At 29.8% G+C, this 19,808-nt stretch overlaps 3 protein-coding genes across 3 annotated transcripts in view; 1 reads left to right on the forward strand and 2 right to left on the reverse strand.

Moving 5' to 3' along the window:
• The window catches only part of LOC135957435 (probable ATP-dependent RNA helicase CG8611), a 34,031-nt gene extending 20,795 nt beyond the window's left edge, over window positions 1–13,236 (reverse strand). The window contains exons 1-5 of the mRNA XM_065508177.1: window positions 13,099–13,236; window positions 12,094–13,039; window positions 7,456–8,407; window positions 7,311–7,395; window positions 6,902–7,244 (exon numbers count right to left, since the gene is read on the reverse strand). Coding sequence (XP_065364249.1) covers window positions 6,902–7,244; window positions 7,311–7,395; window positions 7,456–8,407; window positions 12,094–13,039; window positions 13,099–13,155 — 2,383 coding nt within the window. The 5' untranslated portion in view covers window positions 13,156–13,236. The remainder of the gene's footprint in view (window positions 1–6,901; window positions 7,245–7,310; window positions 7,396–7,455; window positions 8,408–12,093; window positions 13,040–13,098) is intronic.
• A 3,677-nt stretch (window positions 13,237–16,913) lies between these two features.
• On the reverse strand, window positions 16,914–17,487 carry LOC135957376 (uncharacterized). Its single transcript, XM_065508111.1, has 2 exons — window positions 17,435–17,487; window positions 16,914–17,366 (listed from the first exon to the last, which is right to left on the reverse strand). The coding sequence occupies exons 1-2, from the start codon at window positions 17,437–17,439 to the stop codon at window positions 16,946–16,948; spliced, it is 426 nt and encodes a 141-aa protein (XP_065364183.1). The 5' UTR covers window positions 17,440–17,487; the 3' UTR covers window positions 16,914–16,945.
• Window positions 17,488–17,516: 29 nt separating this feature from the next.
• On the forward strand, window positions 17,517–18,810 carry LOC135957375 (cell division cycle protein 20 homolog). Its single transcript, XM_065508110.1, has 3 exons — window positions 17,517–17,925; window positions 17,981–18,290; window positions 18,352–18,810. Exons 1-3 carry the CDS (start codon window positions 17,596–17,598, stop codon window positions 18,777–18,779), a joined length of 1,068 nt encoding a protein of 355 aa, XP_065364182.1. The 5' UTR covers window positions 17,517–17,595; the 3' UTR covers window positions 18,780–18,810.
• Window positions 18,811–19,808: the final 998 nt, after the last annotated feature.

Here is a 19,808-nt window from a genome sequence, read left to right on the forward strand (position 1 = left end):
GTATCTGAGTGAAGTTAGTGTTAGAAATAAGGGATATATTTAGGTACCAAAATGTGAGAACTGAACTATAGGTACTTTTTCATTCTTCTAATGGTACTTTTTGAATTTTCTATTACAATGGACTTAGAAACATGAAATTAAGCATATATGGTCCTAAGTGAGTGAGAATTCTAGGGGGAGACTTGTTGGTACTTTTTCATTAATCTAATGGTACTTTTTTGAAGTTTCTATAACAATGGACTTAGAAACATTAAAAAATATATGGTCCTAAGTGAGTTAGGATTCTAGGGGTGGACTTTTTGGTACTATTTCTTTTTTTCGAATGGTACTTTTAGTAATTTCTTCACCAATGAATTTAGAAACATGAAATAAAGATTATATGGACTGGAGTGAGCGGGAGACTTAATAGTACTATTTCTTTCTTCTAATTGGGGTGGCGAAGCGCACCGGGTCAGCTAGTTTAGAATAAAGTGATTGGGAAGTTTACAGATAATGCGATATTGGCTTGATTCGTTCTTGGCCTCAAAAAATGAGCAGTTCTTTTGGATCGGAATCCATATGTTGACAGAAAGACCGTGCCCCATCCGACTACTATTTTTTTCGATCGATGGAGAACTTAGTATCCGAAATTGGCTTGATTCGTCCTTGGCCTCAAAAGATGAGCAGTTCTTTTGGATCGGAATACATATGGGAAACAATCGCCAATACTTTAAAATTGTTCAGTCTCCGTATTTAGTACTCAACCATTTAAAGAACATATAAAAAAATATTCAACTACGAAATTAACATGAGTCAGAAAATCATGTTAATTTTAATATGTAAAGAGTACCCATCATTTTTTCCAAAAGATTTTGCCAAATTATTGATAGTTTTCCTTGAAATAAATAATTGTAATAAATCTATTTACGAGTTGATCAACAAAATCAAAATAAACAACAGGAAATACATAACAAATTAGACGGAAACGGAAGGTAAATGAAACGGAATTATTAAAATACACAAATTACTTATTTAACTGAACACATACCGTCATACATACATGTTTAATATGGAAAAGAAAGAAACAAAAATTACAAAATACATGAACTACAAAAAAGTTGAGTTATAAAAAACCTATATACTCGTATAATTGCCATAAAGTTGAACTCATACAGTTAAAAACAATCATACGCACTTAAAAACTGAATAAGAAAAAATTGCAAACAATACAATAAAACCTCTAGAAAAATATATAAAACTAAACAATACAAAAATTTCAAAGTTAAGCACGATAAACAAGGATACAAATGTTTCTTAAGAAACGTAGCACAAGTAAGAGTTAAAGGGTGTTGCAGCAACAATTTTTAGTTAAATAATAAATGGGTTTCTTTTAACCAGTCATACATTAAAATTTTCCTCGTGCACTTCCTTTGAGACAGCATCTTAAAAATGCACAAGAAACCAAACTAAATTTAGGGTTGATGATGATGATGATGCCATTGTTTTTATGGTTTTCTCAAATGAAGGGGTGCTTCAGTTTGCCAAAAACTAAACTAAACAAACAAAGAAATAAAGTTTAGTTGCTATTTTGGAGAAAATAAAAAAAAACAATAGCAGCAGCAAAAAATATAACTATGACCAATCAAAAATCCATTACAAGTGTTTCGCTCGAATAACACTAAACAATAACAAGTTCGAGTATATGAAACAAATTCACATTTACAATAATATATACGGATACATACAATTCTAGCTAGTCTTACATACAGATTTTTATAACTGAAGTATAAAAAAAAATTTGTCAAAAGGAAGTAAAATTGCAAAACATCCTGTGAACATCTCCTTGTAAAAAGCATTCGTTAGTTTAGCTAGTAAAATAAACAAAAAAAAAGAGCAACTACATACAATTACACATGACAAAATGGAAAAAATAAATTAGTGTGTTAGAATAATTTTAAATACCCTACTTGCAAAAACATTTAGATTACAATTACAAAATAAAATGGACATTTTAAAGGATAAAACCTAAAATAAGGATAAAACCTTATGCTGCTGCAAAAAACTGATGTGGACAACATGGGACCTTATACCCATGGAATAGTTACAGAGGAGATATTAGGAGATTATCATTGTGATTAAAGCAAATCTACTAGCGATCAGTGTCAGTGCTTTAATTTGAATTATCAAAAGACTGAAGAAATTAATTAATTAAATTTAAGCTTAATTCACTAAAATCTTAATCCTCTAATGCTTAAGCATGCCTCAAGGTACTCATCGTAAAATGCCAATAAATGCAAATATAACTGATATTTCATTTCAAAAAATGTGAAAGCTTTTTAAAACAGTTTAAGTGCATTTTTTAGCAACTGTTACATGAGTTTTTGAAATACAAAATCAGTTATATTAGCATTTATTGATATTTTTGCGATGATTGCCTTGGGTATGATTGGGCATTAGAGGGTTAATTCACAATTTCAGCAAATCACTCCGTACAACCATTCCGAACATAACAAATTCTTTAGCAAAGAATAACAAGAAGAGAAGGCTCTCATTTTTTCTACAACAACAACAACTTCTCACCAGAGAATCATTTCTTTAGCTTCATTCAAAAGACTTTTATTTGAAAAGAATTCATTCATTGTTGAATTAATTCATAATAAAATTCATTTATGGTTAAATCCATTATGGTTATGGTTAAATGGTTAAATTTTTGTTAATTTAAATCTCATACAAATTGATGAAACAATTTTTTCTTCATTAATTTTGCAATGAAAAATTTAATGATTCAATATGGAAATAATTCTATAGAGAATTAGTTCTTAAAGGAATGAATTCACTACGTTGGAAGTACCAAGGAATTATGTATATCTAGGAATCAATTCGTAATGAATTCTTTAATGATATGGTTAAGAGAAATGATTGTATATGATTTTGAGAATTGAATTAAGAATTAATTCTTTCCAACTTTTGCTATAAACAGGAATTTGATTACATGAATAGGGTAACGATAATAGGTACATATATATCTTAGACTTGGAATTCATATCGCAGTCTTTGAATTTCAAGCTATTATACATTAGCAAAACCTAGAGCTGTTTGCAGACGAATTGATTCCGATACAGTTATTTAAATTGCCGGCTTCGTTTTGATGTTGAATATCTGCAGGTGAATTACGAAATTTAAATATTTAAGGTAAATTTAAAGTTTTAGATTGATTCATTGGTACTTTATTTAGGTACTTAGTAAAAACAAGTAAGAGAGCTATATTCGGTGTGCCGAATATTTAAAAATTTTTTAAATTTAAATTTTTTTTTTTAAATTTAATTTAATTTTTTTTTTAAATTTTAAAATTTTTTTTTTTTTTGTTAAAAAAAATTCTAGTTAAAATTTTTATCCGATTTTGACCCATTGTAGGTCCAACTTACTACGGTCTTATATACGTCGTTGTAAAGGTTTTTGAAATATCTATCATTAGATATCCATATTGTGTGATCTGTCTTATCAATGACTTAGTAATCCAGATATACAGTGGTGGCCACCAATTTAAGACAAATACTTGAATTTTTTTCATCAACTGAATTTTAAGTGCGTTAGAGCCAAAATGAAAGGACCTCTAAGGGTATGCAATTTATTATTAATGTATCTAGTTTCTAAAAAATGTTTGGAAAAATCGGTAAAACATATATGGACAAATATATGTGGAAATACGTTGACCCACCTCAGCGAACATCCGCTGTTAATAACATGATATGACCGCAACTAATGGAACTAAAAATACGAAATTTGTATTTTATAATAATAAAAATATAATGATATAAATGTGAGAAAATATGTTTATTTAAAAAAAAATTGTTTGTTTAAGTTGTAGAAAAATCTTATGAGTTCGTGGTGAATATGTATGAATTGATACAGTCGAATAAAACACACTTGTGTGTTAAAACAGTTCACATGCATACATATTTGTGGAAATATTTGAAAAAATATCTGACAATTACATGGAATTTAGCAAACAATTTTTGTCTTAATTACCTGGCCACCACTGTAGGTCAAAAATATGTCAAAAATCGAGGGTGTCGTGGTTTTTTCCTCATATCTCAGACATTTGTGGACAGACAGACGGACGGATAGACAGACGGACATGGCTTAATCGACTCCGCTATCTATAAGGTTCCAGAATATATTATACTTTATAGGGTCGGAAAATTATATTGTGGATATTACAAACGGAATGACAAACTTATTATTCCCTTCTCACGAAGGTGATGGCTATAAAAATACTTTTTATCTTTTTTAAATCGATTTTATAAGATTAGACTAAAATTTAGGCCCCGATTACCGTTTACAACTGTTGTAAACAGTAATAGAGGCCTTAATTTAATAGAGCCAAAATTTATCATATATTTTGGTACTTTTTACTTGTTTAAATCACTTGTTTTTAAATCACTTGCATTTGGTCAAAAAGTACTTTGGTACTTTTTTAAGTACTATTTAAAAGAGTACTTTTTATTTAATATTTTAAAACATTTGTCTAAAAATTTATTTTATTAAAGCAAAATGTATCATCTTTGAAAAAATACTTCGGTACTTTTTTATTTACTATTTAAAAAAAGTACTTTTTGTATTTCATGCATAAATTTTAGAACACTGGCATAAAATTAGCCATATTTCCCAAAATATACCATATTTTCAAAAATTACTCAGGTGTTTCTTTAGGTACAGTTTAAAAAAGTACTTTTTGTAATTCTTAAACCGTTCATATATTCAAAATATCTTGGTACTTTTTAGAAAATATACTTAGTTTACTTTGTTTTTAAATCAATTGACAAAAGTTTGATTTTTCAAAGTCATAATGTACCATTTGCTCAAAAAGTAATTTGGTACTTTTTTAGGTACTATTTAAAAAAGTACTTTTTGATATAGATTTCAAAAGATTTGTCTAAAAATGTATTTTATTAAAGCAAAATGTACCATCTTTGCAAAAAATACTGCTGTACTTTTTTATTTACTATTTAAAAAAAAGTACTTTTTGTATTTTCTGCATAAATTTTAGAACATTGGCATAAAATTGGATTATATAAAGCCAAAATATATCATATTTTCAAAAATTACTCAGGTGTTTCTTTTGGTACAGTTTAAAAAAAAGTACTTTTTGTAATTCTTAAACCCTTCATATATTCAAAATATCTGGTACTTTTTTAAAAAAAAAATACTTAGTTTATTTTGTTTTTAAATCCATTGACAAAAGTTTGATTTTTAAGTCATAATGTACCATTTGCTCAAAAAGTTATTTGGTACTTTTTTAGGTACTATTTAAAAAAGTACTTTTTGCTATAGTTTTCAAAAGATTTGTCTAAAAATAATTTTTTTTAGTTAATATTTAAATGAAGTACTTTTTTGCATTTCCTGCATAAATTTTAGAACATTGGAATAAAATTAGAATATATAAATCCAAAATGTACCATATTTTCAAAAAGTACTTATGTGCTTCTTTTTTACATAATATATTCAAAAGAATCTTGCTACATTTTTGGTACTTTTTTAAAAAAATTACTTATATTACTTTGTTTTTAAATCACTTGCCTAAAGTTTGGTTTTTAAGAGTCATAATGTATGATTTGCTCAAAAAGTACTATGGTACTTATTTTAAGTACTATTTAAAAAATGTACTTTTTGTTTTAGATTTTTAAAAGATTTGCTTATACTGTTTTTTTATACAGTTTAAAAAAAGTACTTTTTATAAATCTTAAACCGTTTTTTAAAGATTTACAAAAAAATTTATTTTATGTATCCTAATTTTCCAAATTCCTTAAACTTTTCCCTCCATTCTTCTAATCGAGTTAAACACTTACTATAGTAATTACATATATTGTATGTAAAGATAAGAGCATTTTTGGTTGCCCTATTAATTATTAAAAATCCACTATATCACTGAAACTTATAATACCTCCAATTTTGTAGAGTATCAAAAATATCAAAATAACAAAATGTTCAAGCGAATAATGTTTTGTAACAGAAAAAAAACAAGCAAAAATATAAAACAAAATACTCCCAAGGAAACTGTAAAATGCACAATAATTGAATCAGTTTTTCAACTTGAAAATTTATTATTTCTCATCTTTGTTGTACGTTTATTTGTAGTTGAACTCTTAAGTGCTTTTGTCTTTCAGTTACCCCTTATATGGATTTTATACTTTCTTTGCAAACTTGCCAAACAGCAAAAAAACAAAAACTTGCTTTTGTTTCATTGTTTTACTAAAAAAAATATTAAGAGCACTCAACTTTGTTAACTTTTATAATAAATTTGAAAAAATAAAATCGATTTTTAGTTATTTTGAAACTAAAGCAAGGGTTTTTTAAATTAATAAATTATAATTTTTAAAAGGGCAATCAGACTCAATAAATATGTTAATATTAAAAAAAAGTAGCAAATAAAGCTTTTATTTAAATACTCTAAATTGAACTTTAAATCAGGCAATTTATTTCGTTATATTTATAGGATATAAAAGCTTGACGCAATATTTTCCTGATGCTGGGCTTGTCGCGACCATATTTTATATCCTATTAATTGTATAATGTAATACATTGATTGTTTTAATTTAAAGTTGATTATTTTCTTTTTAGAGCATTCGAATTTAAATTCATATTTTTCAATCTAAATTGAAAATACAAAACTTTTAAAATTTTAATTTTTTTTTCAAAAATTTTTAGTTCGAAATTGAAAAATGTAAGAAATTGGCCTCAAATAAAACTAAAATTATTTTTTTAAGAATCCTCATGATTTAGAGATTATTTCAACAGCTTTAAAAATTTTTCGAACATAAGTTTGAATTTTCGAACATAATATTTCATTGTCGATTCAGTTACAAATTTAGACCTAAACTAACATTGCAAATACTGACTAAAACTTAAAAACACGACTTACCTTTACAGGCCTTGTCATGCATTTCCTTGTCATCTTCAATGAGTTTTTCAAACTTATGTTGTAAATTTGAAGCCGCCTCTTGTATATTACGAGCTTCATTGTCAGCTTCATTAAGAGCCTTCAAATAGTCTTCCATGTCTGTCTGACCAATGCGTATACGTTTGTTTTCCAAATAACGTACAAATTGCCCTTCACTGGGCGTTAAAAACAAAATAGCACGGCCATTACGTCCAGCACGAGCAGTACGACCAACACGATGCACAAAATCGGCTGTCTTTTGTGGAGGAGAATATTGTATGACTAAATCAATTTCGGGTACATCTATGCCGCGTCCAACTACATCCTAAATTAAAATAAAAATTTTAATTATTTTTAATTTTTCTTTTTTTTAAAATTCCAAATAACTTACTGTGGCCAATAAAACTCCAGATTTACATTCTCTATAACCTTTGAAAACACCTTGTCTTTCGGTTTGGGACATGGATCCATGTAATCTAAGATTAAAAGCAAATAATAATAAAATTTTTGGTTTTAATTTAAAAAAAGAAACTTACCTAAAGAATCTTAAACCTTTTAACAAGGGATCTTCTCCTTCATCATCGGAAATTTCCTTAGCCAGTTCCTCATCATCTTCATCAAGTACCCTTTGAGTCAATTGTTCATTTAAGAGGTCATGATGGAAATTAACCATTTCTATGGTACTCATGAAAATCAAGGCCTTAAATTTATCCTTTCCCCTAAATTCACGAGCCAACAAACCAGCCAAAGTAACAAGACGCAGTTTAGGCGTTACCACCATACAACTAAGTTTCAGATTATCTGGTATGGTCAGAATACCCGTAGAATCTTCGGCATCTAACAGCTCTGCAGTGGCAGCTTCTATACTTTCCTTATCATAACCATTGGCAGTAGTAATGGCTTTTGTTGGATCTTCATCACTATTATCAATAAATAATGGTTCATTTAGCGCAAGACCAGCCAACTTTTGTACAGCTGCTGTTAGGGTGGCCGACAATAACATTCTCTGTATAGGTGCTGCTGCTTCCATATCATCTTTAGCTGCTTCGGCACGCTGCTTATCTATGCCCTCCACAATTTGTTTAACATCTCGTTCATAGCCCAGTTCCAAAAGACGATCGGCTTCATCGAGTATTAAGAATTTGGCTTTACTCACTTTAAATGTTTCGGTATGCAATAAATGATCTACCAAACGGCCGGGTGTTCCCACCAGAATATTAATGCCTTTACGTAGTCTGGCTTTTTCCGCTTTACGTCTCTCACCGCCCATTAACACACCCGGCACAATCCATTGAAATGGTTTAACTAACTTTAGGAAAAGTTCATAAGTTTGTATGGCCAATTCTCGGGTAGGTACTATAACCATTGCCAATATACCGCAATCACGGGTAATTTTGGGTCTAATTGCCTGAAGTTTCTCCACAACTGGCAAAGCATAGGCTAGAGTTTTTCCCGAACCAGTTTGTGAACGTACTAGAAGATCTTTTCCTGAAGGGGAAGAAATAAAAATTATTTGGATTAGTAAATGAAAAAATGCAAAATCACAATATAAAGAAAATCATTTTACAAAAAAAGTTAATTTCACAGAAAATACTATTAGGCATGTGATGAATAAAGATCCATTTCAAAGAGTGTTATAATTTCCTTAAAAAATACAAATAACAATTAATTAAAAATAATTTAGTCAACAAATACAAATTAATGGAATTTTAAACAACACACAAAACTAAAGTTATAAGTAAATAAACTAAAACAAGCAATATTCCTTTAAAATTTAATTATTTCAATGTAAGACTGTAAAAAATCTAAATATTTCAATTAGTAGTAGAAAAAGTACTTTTTTAGTTTTTACAAAAATTCACTTATTGTAGCATTTTATACATTAACAGTCTAAAAAACATAAAATTTCAAGAAAAAATTTAATTTTCCAAATAGTAGTAGAAAAGTACTTATTGGATTTTAAGCAATATTCAGAAAAATATACAATTTGTGTGCTCTCCTTTTTCCAAAAAACATTAAAAATAGTTTTTATTCAAAAATCCTTCATTTTAAGAAGGTAGTAGGAAAGTACTTTTTTTAATTTCACGAGTAATGAAGAAAATATAAAATGTTCTGTATTTAATTATTTTTCAATCTAATCTATGTATTTCAATTAGTAGTAGAAAAAGTACTTTTTTATTTTTTATAAAATATTAGAGTTTATACATCAACTATCTAAATAAAATCAATATTGGTGAAAAATTTTATTATCCCAAATAGTAGTAGAATAGTACTTTTTCAATTTATGCAATATTCACAAAAATATAAAATATGTTTCCAAAATAACATTAAAATTATTTTTTGTTCAGAAATACACCATTTAAAAAAAGGTAGTAGAAAAGTACTTATTTAATTTCGGGAGTTATGAAAAAATTATAAAATTTACTGTCTTATTGCATAAAATTAAACTAAATCTAACTAAACTTAGACAAATTTAATTATTTTTCAATCTAAAAAAGTAAAAATCTATATATTTCAATTAGTAGTAGAAAAAGTACTTTTTTATTTTTTATAAAATATTAGATTTTTATACATTAACAATCTAAATAACATAAATATTTGTGAAAAATGTTATTATCCCAAATAGTAGTAGAAAAGTACTTTTTTTACTTTATGCAATATTCACAAAAATATACAATTTATGTACCCTCCTTTTTCAAAAAAGCATAAATAATAATTTTTGTTCAGAAATACACCATTTAAAAAAAGGTAGTAGAAAAATACTTATTTAATTTCGGGAGTTATGAAGAAATTATAAAATTTACTGTCTTATTGCATAAAATTAAACTAAATCTAACTAAACTTAGACAAATTTAATTATTTTTCAATCTAAAAAAGTAAAAATCTATATATTTCAATTAGTAGTAGAAAAAGTACTTTTTTATTTTTGATAAAATATTAGATTTTTATACATTAACAATCTAAATAACATAAATATTTGTGAAAAATGTTATTATCCCAAATAGTAGTAGAAAAGTACTTTTTTACTTTATGCTATATTCACAAAAATATACAATTTATGTACCCTCCTTTTTCAAAAAAGCATAAATAATAATTTTTGTTCAGAAATACACCATTTAAAAAAAGGTAGTAGAAAAGTACTTATTTAATTTCGGGAGTTATGAAGAAATTATAAAATTGACTGTCTTATTCCATGAAATTGAACTAAACCTAACTAAACTTAGTATAAATTTAATACTTTTTCAATCTAAGAAAGTAAAAAATCGATGTATTTCAATTAGTAGTAGAAAAAGTACTTTTTTATTTTTTATAAAATTTTAAATTTTTATACATCAACAATCTAAATAACATAAATATTTTTGAAAAATGTTATCCCAAATAGTAGTAAAAAGTACTTTTTTTACTTTATGCAATATTCACAAAAATATAAAATTTTTGAGGTCTCCTTTTTCAAAAAAGTATAAATATTAATTTTTGTTCAGAAATATATCATTCAAAAAAAGGTAGTAGAAAAGTACTTATTTAATTTCGGGAGTTATGAAGAAATTATAAAATTGACGGTCTTATTCCATGAAATTAAACTAAATCTAACAAAACTTAGTAAATATTTAATTATTTTTCAATCTATGAATGTAAAAATCTATGTATTTCAATTAGTAGTAGAAAAAGTACTTTTTTATTTTTGATAAAATATTAGATTTTTATACATCAACTATCTAAATAACATAAATTAATGTGAAACATTTTATAATCCCAAATAGTAGTAGAAAAGTACTTATTTAAATTTTTGCAAAATTCACAATATAAAATTTGTGTGCTTTACTTTTTCAAAAAACCATAAATAATAATTTTTTTTCAGAAATACATCATTTAAAAAAAGGAGTAGAAAAGTATTTTATTAATTTCGGGAGTTATGAAGAAAATATAAAATTTACTGTCTTATTCCATGAAATTAAACTAAATCTATATAAACTTAGCCAGAATTTAATTATTTTTCAATTTATGAATGCAAAAATCTATGTATTTCAATTAGTAATAGAAAAAGTACTTTTTGATTTTTATACATTAACAATCTTAATAAAATCAATTTATTTCAACTAACGTATGCGTAATGAAATTGCAACAAAAATTTGACACTGGCCAAAAGAAAAAGTATATGAGCTATTAGTGTTTTAGGACTTATTTTGAATTACCTTATGTTTTGCCTTAATACTTTAAAACCCCATTTGAAAATCTGGCTTTTAGTTCTCTCAAAATGTTAAATGTTACCTTGAAAACATTTGTAATTTTTTCCATATTTTATCAATTATCATCGTGAACAATTTGTTATATTTTACATCAAGTGGCAGTGCAAGGCAGAGAAGTGGACTGTTTTGGAAGTAAATAAACCTATTATTGATAAGATGTACAAAGTACAACATAATCTTTTTTCTAAAAAAATATATATGGATCTTAATCAATCAGATGTAAATTAGAAGTTTTGACTTTTTTGGAATTTGATTTGACCATCAATTCTAATTAATATATTATGAAATGTGTAGACAAAATTAATCATTTGATAAAAAGAAACATCAGGGATTATTTTTTTAAAAAGGAAGTTCTTCTTAACTGTTCCATCATCCAACTGTCACGTCCAGATGATTATGGTGTTTGCAACCCTTGAAATTCTGGACTTTCTAAAGTGAAAAATTTTCATATTTTTTTTAAATTAGAAATAATTTGAGAGTTTTTGGACCCTTTAAATAGAAGAGTTTTTGTAGATTATTTAAAATAAAAATCGAGAAAAATAAGACCATGAAACTCAAATAGGAGCTCAGAAAAGTGCAAACATCGGTATATTCAACACCTGTATATAAATTTCTTCATAACTACCACAAAAGTACATGAATATAATAAATTTTTAGCTTACATTAAATCAATACAATGGGCTATTTTATAAAGGTTTTATAAACTATTTGTTTTGACATTGGAAACAAATATAGGGTTTCATTTTCTTTGCAATTTCATTCCGCATACCTACGTTAATAGTAGAAAAGTACTTTATTAATTTAAGCAATATTTACTGCAGTAGATAATTTCGGGAGTTATCAAGAAGATATTAAAATTGTTGGTTTTTCTTTCACAAGTAAATTTACCAAAACCAGCAAAATTCCCAAAAAAATTTCACAACTCACCTTCTAATGCCTTGGGTACACACTTCTGCTGCACTGTCGTCAACTGTGAAATGCCCAGCAAATCGAACAAATTCTTAACGGTATGAGCATGTAGACCCAACGAATCCGATTTACCGCCATCAAATATTTTCTCCGTTATTGGCCTTACCAAACGTTGGCCCAATTCCATTTTCTCCGGCTGATCTCTAAACAAACCAATTTTACGTACACTCTTATCACCGGGACGTGTAACTCTGAAGGCATTAGCTTTACGTGCCTGCGGATCAACATCACCCAATGGAACAGGTTCTTTCACCGGCTCAACTTCGCCCGTTTGTACTTTTAAAGCCTCCTTAGCTTCCCGTTCGTTTTGTTCGAATATATCGGAGGCACGAGGTTTTTGATTGGGATTTTGTGAGAATTTCCTTATGCCAGAATGAAGTTCCTTGTGCGACAAAGTACGTTTGTTCAAAGGTCCATTACCTTTGCGGGCATCATACTTTTGTTGCATGCGCTCTTGTTTGGAAAGTTTAAGTTTTGGCTGGGATTTCATGGTGGATGTGGTTGTGCAGATATTCAACATCAAATCGGAGGCAGCTGGTTGAGCAGCTGCAGGTTTAGCCATGTTAATGTAAGTATCTACATCTGAATCATTGTCCGAGTGATAGCTATTCTTTTGTGGAATCTGAGCTTGTTTGTTAGTTTCCACTTTACGCTTAAGAGCCATTGATTTGGGGGCATTTACTGTAGGTTTTGTTATTGCCTTTTTACGTATGGCCATAGATTTGGGGGCTACTTTAAGACTGGAGTTCTCCTGCTTTTGAGAGTCTTCTTTTTTGGAAGGCTGGCGTTTTCTAGCCACTAAGGCCTTTACTTGTTGTGTCCCTCCGCCAAATTCAAATGTAAAACCATTTGAGGAGGAACCTTTTACTTTTCTGGATTTTTCTGGTAATGGTTTTACAGCCTCCTAAAAAATTACATTTTATCACATTCTTATAGGAATATTCAATTTAAAAAAATACTTACCTCCGGTTTACTGCGCCTTGGCTGGGGAGCTGTAGTTAAATTTAATTCAATAGTCATTTTGTTTTTAATGAAATCTTTTAATTTAAAAGGTATGGATTAGCTTAAAAATGAATTTTAGTTTGTCTATTCAACACAGAGAACGAAGTCGATCGGCTAAAAGTCGGCTATTAGCCGCCGCCGACGTATATTGCAACACTAAGCCGCCGCCGAAGTAGGCGGCTAAAGTCGGCTAACCAGCTAAGCTGATTTGCATCAGCTAAGCTAATTTATTTTACATTTGTATAAAAATAATACGTATTTTTTAATTAAATAATAAAATGAAATATAATTTATATTTATAAAAAACTATTTAGGTATGCAAATCTATGGTTTTATCTATGACTGTATGTACGACAGGTTGCATTTAAATATTTTAAAAATAAGGCAGCTTAAAAATTGTGAATTCCTCTATGTGGCATCTTAGAAAAAGTTAGCGTCTACAAAATGTTCCCGTTATATTTTATTCTTACAAGAATTTTAATGTGTCGAAATGTCTCAATCGAATATAACAAGTTTTTTTCCTATAAGCCAAAATAGTGCTTCAAATATTGATTCAGATTCAGAAGAGTCTGAGTCTGAAAATTATAACAGGTATATTTTGCCTTCAGCGGATATAAAATATTATGAAGATTTATTTAAAAAAAAAGACGATTTAAAAAAAATAGTGAGAGTTCAAGTGAATGAAACTGGAATTTCTGAATGCTGGAAGCATTTTGGAAATTTGTACATTAAAGACAGAATTATTTTAAACAAATACAAATTTTGTAAAAAATGTTTAGATGCAGATGGCACCTTAAAAGGGTAAGTAATTTCTCCTTTTTTTTGACATACGGCTAACCATTGTATATTTAAGATTTTCAAAGTCAACATCAACCACAAATTACATGAGCCATCTTCGAATGGTTCACAATATAAATGTGAAATCCATTACACAAAAGAAAAGCTCATTAATTACACAAAGTGCCCTGGAAGCCACTTCAACCAACAATTCCAAATACCAAAATGGCCGCCGGATTGCAGAAATGTGTTGTTGGGATCTTCAACCGTTTAGTATTGTTGATAGACCTGGTTTTCAAAAATTTGTTAAGTTCCTGAATCCAAAGACCACATTACCATCAGATAGGACAGTGGCAGGTACAGCTCTAAATGATGTTTATAATGTATATTTTGATCATGTAAAGACACATTTGCAAAAATGTCCTAAAAACGTTACATTAGTAACAGATATGTGGTCTGACAATTATAAACATCTCTCTTACATAAATATTAAAATACATTATTGTGAAGAGTTTGAGATTAAAGTAGTTACCTTAAAAACAGAAATTTTTCAAAGACCACATACTGCATTTGCAGTATCAGAAAAAATTTATGATGCTTTAGTGGAATTTAATCTGCAGCAAAAAGATATATGTGCGGTAACAGATGGAGGAAGCAATATCGTGGCGGCTTTAAAATTAAAAAATATCAAGCGCTTTGGTTGCACAGCCCACATATTGCACCGTTTTTTAAGCCACGACTTGCTTCGCTATGAGAGGTTTTCTCATATAAATAAAATTATTTCAAAACTCAAACAAATTTACCGGAGCCTTATGTACAGCTCTGAAGAATTACTTCGGCTTCAGAATTTGGAAGAACAGGCTAATTTAGCGAACATTATTTTGGATGCCGAAAATATTTTGCAGGGTTTAGATGACAATGAACAATTTCCAAATGGTGACGATGACTTTAATGAAATTTTTGAAGGCCATTTAAGCTCCAAACATGGATCATTAAAAAATTCCGTTCCGACACGATGGAATTCATTATTAAAAATGATAGAGAGTTTTGTCAAAAATATTAATATTATTAATATAGCTCTATTAAAAGCAAAACAGGATCCTCTTCTAATTCCAGAAATGGAAAAAAAAATAATAAAAGAATTCGGACAATTTCTAAAAATTTTTGAGGATTCAACGCAATATCTCCAAGGTCAAAATTACCCAACAGTATCGTCCTGCATTTTTTTTTATGAAAATATAATGAATTCTTTGGAAAAAACTGAAAATGAATCTAGCTTTGAAATTACAATAGAGCTCTGCAACTTTGCTAAAGAAAAGTTCGGTAATAGATTTAAAATTTTAAAACTCCACGTTGTTGCGGCACTAATGGACCCATCGCAAAAAAATTGGACTGTTATAAATAAATATATTACAAAAATTCCTCCAAATGTGGATAATTCCTATGTGCTACTTGAAAATGTTGCCAATTGCGTCAAAAAGGAGGAATTAATTTCAGAAGAAATAAAAAAGTTGATAACTGACGAAAATGACCAATTATTGTCCAGTCACCCATCAACAAGCAAAGCAGCAGAACCAACAAATAAGAAACAGGTAAATTTTTTAACATTTGTGGTATTCACATATATACATATATATAATTTGTTAACAGAAAATATCAAGTGGTCGCCAAAAAATGCTCGAAGCTCTAGGAAGTACTTCAAATTTAACCAATAGTTTGGAAGAGGAAGTCAAAAAATATTTAGAGAAAGACGCTTTGGAAACAGAATCTCTCGACTGGTGGCAGCAACACAAAGATGTGAGAGGAAGTTTCTACATATTAAACTTAATATTCATACATTTCATTTCAGATTTATCCAAACGTAGCTAAATTAGCGAATTATTGCTTTGGTATACCAGCGACTTCCGCATCCTCAGAACAAGCTTTTTCCATAGCTGGAAATTGCATAAATGCCAAAAGAAGCCGTCTGCATCCAGCAACAATAAAGAAGCAGTTGTTCGTACATGACAACAGGACGATAGTAGAACCCTTCTTATCAAATTGAGTTGCATTAACCGATATTAATTGAAATATTGAATTAAATTTTTTATTTTATTAACTTTTTTATTTTTTTTTTTTAAATTTAATAAAAAAAATACATTTTATGAAAAATTCGGTAATTTAAATTTTGTTATTGTCCGTTACCGGCTTAGTCGACTTTCAGCCGCCGCTGAATTTTTTTTTATTAGCCGCCGCCGCCGAAAATTGTTCGACTTTAGTCGACTATTAGCCGCCGCCGTATAATTTTGAAGTTAGCCGCCGCCGGCGTTAATTACGTATCGGCTTCGTTCTCTGATTCAACAACGTGTTGGTTGGTTTATTTTGATTGTTTTCTTTTCTAATTCTAACAATGTGTTTTGCTCTGGCATTTGACAAGTGATGGTAATTTAGCTATTTCTTTTGATATGCTTTTGACAGTAGAGAGGTTTGAGGGTAACTGCTTAACAGCTGTTATTAAATAGTTGGGGAGGTACTGGATTTTTGTTTTATCCACATACAGAGGGCGCTTTAATTAGTTCCTCATTACGGTTGTTGTCTCGAATATAAGTGTTGTGAACGTACTTGTTATGATTGCTGCCAGATAGATTTGGCAACACCGCGGCTGACATCAGCGGCTGACGTCAGCCAAACCATTTTTTTATATGAAGTTTTTACGATTTGAAATTGGGGGGTCTATCAGCCAAAAAATCCCATAAGAATTACACAGGCATCAGCAAGTGAGCGGCTGATGTCAGCCAAATTGGCTGATGTCAGCCGGAACATGCTACCAATCTGGTAACATTTTATTATTTCTATTCTATTTTTCAGATTTCAGCGCAAAAAATTAAACGCCATTATTAAAAAGAACACAATTATAACTGTATTAATAAAAAAACAGTTACAGTTACACTTCCTTAAAAATTAATACAAAAAAAAAGCAAATTAATTTATGATTTATTTTGCTTTTTTTTCTGAATAATAATTTCTCAAATGATGATTTAATAATGATGACCTACGTGGGAGTAATATAACAAATTGGATTAATTATGATATTGTCATCTAAATCACGAACACGACTGTGATAACGAAAGGCCTTATTCATAAAGGGTGAACTTTTACACAGCAGCACCGAAAGTTTCTCGGTGCCAATTAATGCCTCTATGCGCACCACACGTAATTGAGTATTTTCTAAGAATTGTTGGGCCTCGGTGGTGAAAAGAAACCGATAGTAGAATGTGGGTTCCAATTTGAAATTCTGCTCAAATTGTTGCAGTGGTATCTGTGAGGCATTCGAGTCATCATTGAAGTGTTCCCTCAACGCCAACAGATCGTTAAGTTTACTATATTGCGAGGCTTGCAGTTTGTAGTTGTTGGAGCCATCGGTGATAATGATTTGTAAATTGCGTATTTTTAGGGGAACATCTGTTTGTAGTCTGAAATTGATGAGGAAAGGAGATTTTAGATAAAGAAGATTCAAGGGATTTTTATTTTCAAATATTACCTCATAACTAGATTTAGTTTAATAATATCATCATTTTTCAATTCGAACTTTTCAAAAGTCGGCTTTGAGCCGAAAGGTTTGGACGTCTGAAAGATTTTATTTCATTAGACAAAAATTATAAATTTATTCGAACATTAAAAAACAATTTTGATTTGAACAAAATGTCTCAGTTCAATTTCTTTAACGAAATTAATAGTGCACTTACCATGGATGGGGAGATCACTCGTGGACCTGCTCCTCGGTGGCAAAAGAAATTGGAAGCATCCACCGCTAGTTTAAATGGCAGCATAAATGCTACACGTTCCGTACTTTCGGTCTCATATAACACCAGTTTTTCAGGTGTTAATCCACCCACAAAAACACCGGGCAAAAATGCTGAGGGCAAAACAAAGAAGACACCAACACCAAACAAAGGTTCTAAGACGCCAGGCGGAGGTGACAGATTTATACCCAATCGTGGAACTACAAATTTCGAATTAGGTCATTATTTAGTAAGTAGGAATGGACTAAATCTGAATATGCAATTGTTTATTAAGGATATTTCAGATAAAACAAGAACAGGACAAATCGGAAAATGACGAAGAGAATGAAAGCAATTCTAATAATGCCAACAAAATGACGCCAGCTAAGGCTGAAAGGCAAAAATTAATATCAGATTCTATGCAAGTAGTTGATGGTAAAACTACACGAATTCTATCGTATCAAAATAAGGCACCAGCGGCCCCAGAGTCTCATATTAATCCCTTGAAGGTAGTTTATTCCATTAAAACTCCGATATCGACTAAAAGTGGTTCACGTTATATACCCACTACATCCGACCGCATTTTGGATGCTCCGGACATTATTAATGATTATTGTAAGTATAAAAAAATTAATAAAAGTGAAATAAACTAAAATACTCCATATTTACACAATAGATCTAAACCTGTTGGATTGGAGAGCGGACAACATAGTAACAGTAGCTTTGGGAAATGCGGTTTATCTTTGGAATGCTGTTACCGGTAATATTGAACAATTAGTGGAATATGAGGAGGGAGATCACGCTTGTGCTTTAGCCTGGATTCAAGAGGGACAAATTTTAGCCATTGGTAATAATACTGGAGCTGTGGAACTATGGGACTGTTCTAAAATAAAACGCCTACGTGTTATGGATGGCCACTCGGCACGTGTGGGCTCTTTAGCTTGGAATTCATTTTTGGTGTCATCTGGAAGTCGTGATGGCACTATTATACATCACGATGTCAGGGCCCGGGAACATAAAGTAGCTAATCTGGCTGGACATACCCAGGAAGTATGCGGTCTTAAGTGGTCTACTTCTTCTAAAAGAAGAAATTTGCTAATTTGAATTATATAAATTAATAAAAATTTAACCATTGTGCGATTTTTGTCTCTTAGGAAGGAATTCAGATGTGCACAATTATACACATTTCAACCGAAAATAAATTAATTTGACCTACATAATATATCAGCAGCTACGGTTCCGATGGATTCATTTGAACCTGTGGAGATATTGCAGCTTCTTCGGTTCGGAAATGAAAACCTACCTACATAAAATTGGAATACGTCAAAGGTTTTCGAATCAGAGGAAATTTCAAATGGACAGTAGTTATCCTAAATTAGAGTAACTAGCGCTTCGGAAGAAGCTTGAGCTATAAAAAAAACATATCGCACTGGTTCCTCTAAAGAGCGTCAACTCAAAATTTTAAAATGTTCAGTAGAAGCAAAAAACTATTTTATTTTAAATACATTACAATGAAACAACTGTACGGGTACAACTGTATTTTTTGGCGAAAGAGTAGAGAAAATGATAGCAGATTTTTACAGTGGGTAGATATGACCACTGCACATCGATTTCTTGCAAAAAGTGAAAATTGAAAAATTTTGAGTTGACGCTCTTTAGAAGAACCAGTGCGATATGTATATATCGAGGAAACGACAATGATTGATACATAAAAATAGGATCAATTCTTTGATAAACGAAGTTTAGGCGAGCATTACCTCTTAGTGCCGATTTACACCATGACTTTTACGAAGTAATTTTTTCTTAATTCTCTTCTGAAGTTGCTTTTACTCCACCCCTCTTATCATCAAACTCAAAAAAATCAAAAGAGAATTAAGAAAAAACGACGTCGTGAAAATAATGGTGTAAACCGACACTTAGACTCTTACTAAGAAAACGTCTACGTTACAATGTTCCAGAATATCGAAGATAAGAAGAGTAACCCACCTGTCCTGATGCTTCTCTGGATGTGTATGGGTCCAAAAACACTGTCTACCAAAGGCTTTAAGCTATTGTATGTAAATAGGTCTGGCCAGATGAGATCCTGTTAGGGGCTGAACGCAATTTAAACAACTTCAGTAATTCTGACTGTGA

This window comes from Calliphora vicina, chromosome 4 (genome assembly GCF_958450345.1).
Source record: "Calliphora vicina chromosome 4, idCalVici1.1, whole genome shotgun sequence".
Classification (NCBI taxonomy): Eukaryota; Metazoa; Arthropoda; class Insecta; order Diptera; family Calliphoridae; genus Calliphora; species Calliphora vicina.